Genomic DNA, 4,949 nt, shown 5'->3' with positions numbered 1-4,949 from the left:
CTGGGCATGCGCTGTGTCCAGGACGGGCTGCCCTCCAGGGACGGAGACTCGGGCTGAGGCTGCTCCACCTACGACTGACCCTGTGAAACTGGACAGGTGGTGGTGGAGGGGGCAGGAGGGTGCTGAGGCTGTTACAGAGGTGGGGCCCTGGGAGGGTTCTCCTTGGAGAATCAGAGGAAAAAGAACATTCCAGATGTGGGACAAATTAGTATTTGGGGCAGGACAGTATGTGGGGAGAGAAAATTGGGGGCGGATGGCATGATTGCTGATGCTGTCAAGGAGGGAGGCTGGGTGCCATGAGGAGTGGGAGCGGGCATGGGTGCGTGGCAGGCAGGTGAGGGCAGCCCACACCTGCGTGATGGTGTGCACAACTCGTCAGGTGTTCTTGATGCTGGTCCTGCCCTGCCCCGTCCCTGTGTTTTTGCCCATCTGTCCTAAGGGTAGCTCCTGTGCTTCCTCCCTTAGCCAACTCAATTGATGATCAAAAGCAGACACCTGGTTTCTTCCTTCACAGCAAATCGACAGTGGTATGGCTGGAAGGGGACCAGGCCTTGGTTCAGGGGATCCGAGTCTCTCACTCAACATGTCTCTCAGGCTCTCAGAAACCAGAGAGAGAATGGTCATCTGGCCATCTTTATGTTCTCAACATCTAGCAAAGCTCTCTGTGTGGTGGAAGTAGAAATTACCCCAATGCATGATGCTATCAACATGCAAAGTGAGTGCAGCGCCCGTGTTTTGGGTCTGCAGCCCACTGGGTTTCTCTGGATGACTTGATGCCTGCTCCATTCTCTGCTGTGGTTAGATAAGGTGGGGACCAGAGCTGATGTGTCAGCAAGGGCTGCTCAGGCCAGAGCACAGCATCACCAAGCAGCAGTGTCTTTGGCAGCCAGGAGTCAGTGTTAGCATCTGCGCAGGCCCAGGGCTGGCTGGCAGCACTCAAGGTGGTTCTCTGCCTGTGCCTCCAGAACCTCCCTTCAGCATGAGGGAAAGCTCCTCTCTGGGAGGAACGTCCCTTGCTGCAGCCACAGGCCCCAATGGCTCCCCCATTCAGCAAGACCTGGCCACCCCCCAGATCTGTGTGTGCCTAAGTCTCACCCAGAGAACAGTGTGTGGTGCCATTTCTGCAGGTCCTCCTGCACCGGTCTGCTTGCCTCCCAACCAGCCCCTTTTCCCCAGGTGGAGACCGGGGGTGCTTTGGTTCCTAGGTTTTGGAGATTTGGCCTAGAGGAGTCACAATGCCTGCGTCCTTCCTACTGCCCACAGTGCAATTCCTGCCTGTTCATCTGGCCCGAGGATGGACCTGCCCATCAGGCCTGACAGGTGAGCCCTGGCGGCCAGGCCCTGGCTGATGAAGCCTCTTCTGCATTAAGAAGACTATGAAGTGGCTTTCGGCTCTCAGCTTGGAGGAGGCCAAGGTGCAACTTTCTTCGGTCGTCCTGAATCCGGGTTCATCTGATACCAGCCGCCTCCACCATGCCGCCGAAGTTCGACCCCAACAAGATCAAAGTCGGTGCGTGCTCTAGTGTAGCCAGGGCTGTGGGATGGAGCATCCCTCAGCCCTGCCACGCGCGGAATCTTTCTCATATGGGGCTCTAAAGCCACTGCCTCCTAGAGGCCTTCCCCGTGCTGTGCCGTCCAGGCCAAGCCTCAGCCTTTCTGAGCCTTAGCTTCTCCACGTGTAAGTGGGAAGGGAGGACCGGACCACCTGTGGCGTCTTGGGAGCCCGCATGCCTCAGGTATACCTGAGATGCACAAAGGGTGAAGTCGGTGCCACTTCTGTGCTGGCCCCCAAGATCGGCCCCCTGGGTCTGTCTCCAAAAAAGGTTGGTGATGACGTTGCCAAGGCAACCGGTGACTGGAAGGGCCTGAGGATCACAGTGAAACTGACCATTCAGAACAGACAGGCCCAGATTGAGGTGGTGCCTTCTGCCTCTGCCCTGATCATCAAAGCCCTCAAGGAACCGCCAAGAGACAGACAGAAACAGAGATTGTCAACATTGCTCGACAGATGCGGCACCGATCTTTAGCCAGAGAACTCTCTGGAACCATTAAAGAGATCCTGGGGACTGCCCAGTCTGTGGGCTGTAATGCTGACGGCTGCACCCTCATGACATCATAGATGACATCAACAGTGGTGCTGTGGAATGCCCAGCTAGTTAAGAAGCACAGAGGAAAATATTTCAATAAAGGTCATTTAACAACTGGTGGGGGGAAAAAAAAAGACTGCGAAGTGCTCGCTGCTCTACCTGAAGGGGCGGCTCCACTTGAAGGGGCTGCTTCTGCACCACACGCTTCTCTCCGCAGCGAGATGCTGCGCCCTACACGGCAGGTGCTGTCACCTGCCTCTCTCCTGGCACCCAGGCCAGCCGGGACACATGAATGCTGAAAGTGGCACCACCTCGGGCCTGAAGAGAAGAACCCCCTTCAGGTGCTGGGAGGGATGCTGAGGGGTCCCCCGAAGGGCCTCTGGCAGACTGAGCCCCACTGGCCCCTCTAGCCTCTGGGCACAGGGCTCCCCTTGGGTGCCCGGTGGCTCTGGCGTGTGTGGCGTGCCTCCCAGCACCAAGCGCTGCCCTAGCTCCTGTGCATGAGCTCCCCCACCCTTCCACTCCAGACCCTGAAGGGACCTCCTGGATTCATGCTAGAAAATGACGGGTGCTCCCAAGCAGGGTCCCCGCTGTCACCTGCACAGGCTAAAGAGCAGCTCCCTTTCTCCCTGGCTTCTTCCGCGTCCACTCCCTGCACCAGTAACACTGGCAGTAACCCCGCATCTCGCCCACAAGTCACCCCCAAGGCCGCCCAGGCCGGTGTGAGAGGCAGCCCGCTGACCTGGGTTCCTGGAATCCCAAGCTCCGAAAAGAAGCTGAGACTCAGTTTGCAAAACAAGAGAACACAGGAGCACTTTTAACTCGCGGGCTGTGTATTTCAGTTCCCCCCTAGGCCCGCGAGACGACAATTTGCCAAAACAACCAGTTTCAGTGGCTTCTGTAAAGTCACTTCCTCTCAGCAGGAAAGGCCCAGCTGCGTGGGGCTGGGGGTGCCGGCGCGGTCCGCCTGCAGCCCTGAGGTGGGAGAGTCCCAGGAGGGGCCGGGGACTAGGCCTCCCGCCGGGTCAGGGGTAGGGAGGGAGGGCAGGAGCCACCCGAAAAGGAAAACGTGGCCGGCCCCCAGGGCGAACACGCCCGCTCCCAGGGCCTCCCGGCCACCCAGGAAAAACGAGACGCCTGCTCCGGGCGCTCCTCCAGCCAGGGCCTCCTCGCTCCTCCCCGGCCATCGGACGCCGGCGCCGCCGCCGCGGGGCACAGGGCTGGGCGCTCTGGGATCCGGAGGGCATCTGAGCGGGCGTCCGCAGGGGCCCCGGGGGCTCAGGCCGGCTGCAGGGGCGCGGCGGCGCAGCCCACCTTGTTGCTGAAGAGGCGCGAGAGGCTGCGCATGGGCGGCGGGGCGCCCCGGAGTCCGCGCACATCCCAGAGGCGCAGGGCGCCGTCGTGCGAGGCGGTGTAGAGCACCTGGCCGTGCACCTGCGGGCGCGGGGGCGGCGTCACCGGCGAGGCGGGGGGTGAGGGGACGGCGGCCCGCGTGGACTTATGGGGGCAGGGGCACCCTCCCTCCCGCGGGCGGCGGCTGGGGCCACACCTCCCCGCCAGCCTCAGGCCGGGTGGAGGGACCTACCTGGAGGCAGTTGATGATGAACGCGTGGCCTCGGAACACCCTCCGCAGCTCTCCCGACTGCGCGTCGAAGGCTCGGGCGCAGGCGTCCCCGCTGCCCGTGAACACTGCGGACACACAGGGCGCGCTGGGCCTCCCTCCCTGCCCGGCCCCCCGCAGGCAGGGGCGGGTGGCAAGAGCACAACCTCGGGCGTCTCGGGGTCTCCGCCCCACGGGAGTGTCCTGAGGCTCACATGGGACGTGGACAGCGCCCCTCCAGAGAAACAGGGGTCCCCGCGGTTATCCTGCCCAGCCCTGCGGATGCCTGCGCACCTGCTGCCCTGCCCCTCCTGAACCTCGCTCCAGCCCAGGCCCAGGCCCCACTCCACGGTTTGGTGAAGTTGGTTTCCCTGCCGGGTGTTTCCGGAGGGTGGGAGGTCCCTGCCTGGGGATAATCCTCAGGTCCTCAAGTCTCCTCCCTCCTCAGCTTCCGCTGCATCGGCAGCCTCATCTTCCCAACCTCATTAATGGATCGGCCCTCCCTCGAATCAAAACCCAGCCCTCTGGGGTTCCTGAGTACGCATCCCGGGACCCCTAGCAGGGACGAGCCACCGCCCTCAATCTGTCTCCTCCCGCAGGTGGCTGCCCCTCCCTGGGGTTTTTCCTAAGAACTTAGTCCAATCGTTTTCCAACTGCAACCTGCATCCATCACTTGGAGGTCTTAGACACTGATCACGGGGCTGCATCCCAGAATCTGATTTAGCAGGTGGGCCTGGGAATCTGCATGTCTAACCAGTTTCAGGTGATGCTGCTGGTCAGGAGGCCACGCTGGGATGTGGACTAGAACTCGCTTGGCCTAGGCTGGGCTCTCGGAAACTGACCCAAGCAGACAGCTCACCTGGCAGGCATCCCAGGAAAGGCTCATGGGGAAATGGGAGGTGGAAAGGGAGGGACGAAGCCCTGTGGGGTCTGTCAATGAGCAGATAACTGCCCTGGGCAGCTGGGATGCAAGCCTGCCAGGGACCTTAGGGAAAAGGGGGTAGGACCACCTGGGGGTAAGGGCGCTGGGCTACCTATCTGTCTAAGGGTGCTCTGTGGGTACTTGTTCCCAGACCTTTATTTATTTATTTATTTTTGAGACAGGGAGACAGGGTTTCACTCTGATGCCCCGGCTGGAATGTAGTGGTTTGATCATAGATCACTGTTAACCTTGAACTGGGATCAAGGAGTTCAGGGTTAACAGTGATTTATGTTCCCTCCTGCTTCAGCCTCCTGAGCACCTGGGACTACAGCCATGCACC

The 4,949-nt window shown here is 60.8% G+C and overlaps 1 protein-coding gene and 1 pseudogene across 3 annotated transcripts in view; one reads left to right on the top strand and one right to left on the bottom strand.

The window, feature by feature from the left end:
* The first annotated feature begins 1,393 nt into the window (after positions 1-1,393).
* Positions 1,394-2,208, top strand: LOC108297532 (annotated as a pseudogene).
* A 691-nt stretch (positions 2,209-2,899) lies between these two features.
* WDR86 (WD repeat domain 86) overlaps positions 2,900-4,949 on the bottom strand; it is a 26,981-nt gene continuing 24,931 nt past the window's right edge. For 2 of the 3 annotated variants that reach the window (XM_017520151.2, XM_017520158.2), the window contains exons 5-7: positions 3,673-3,776; positions 3,402-3,521; positions 2,900-3,062 (exon numbers count right to left, since the gene is read on the bottom strand). In XM_017520151.2, coding sequence (XP_017375640.1) covers positions 2,994-3,062; positions 3,402-3,521; positions 3,673-3,776 — 293 coding nt within the window. In that variant the 3' untranslated portion in view covers positions 2,900-2,993. Of the gene's footprint in view, positions 3,522-3,672; positions 3,777-4,949 lie in introns of all 3 variants that reach the window. The other variant, XM_017520163.2, reaches the window with a different exon arrangement.

This window comes from Cebus imitator, unplaced genomic scaffold (genome assembly GCF_001604975.1).
Source record: "Cebus imitator isolate Cc_AM_T3 unplaced genomic scaffold, Cebus_imitator-1.0 Scaffold20, whole genome shotgun sequence".
NCBI classification, from domain to species: Eukaryota; Metazoa; Chordata; class Mammalia; order Primates; family Cebidae; genus Cebus; species Cebus imitator.
Note: the sequence above shows the minus strand (reverse complement) of the source record. Positions and strands in the feature narration are given on the sequence as shown.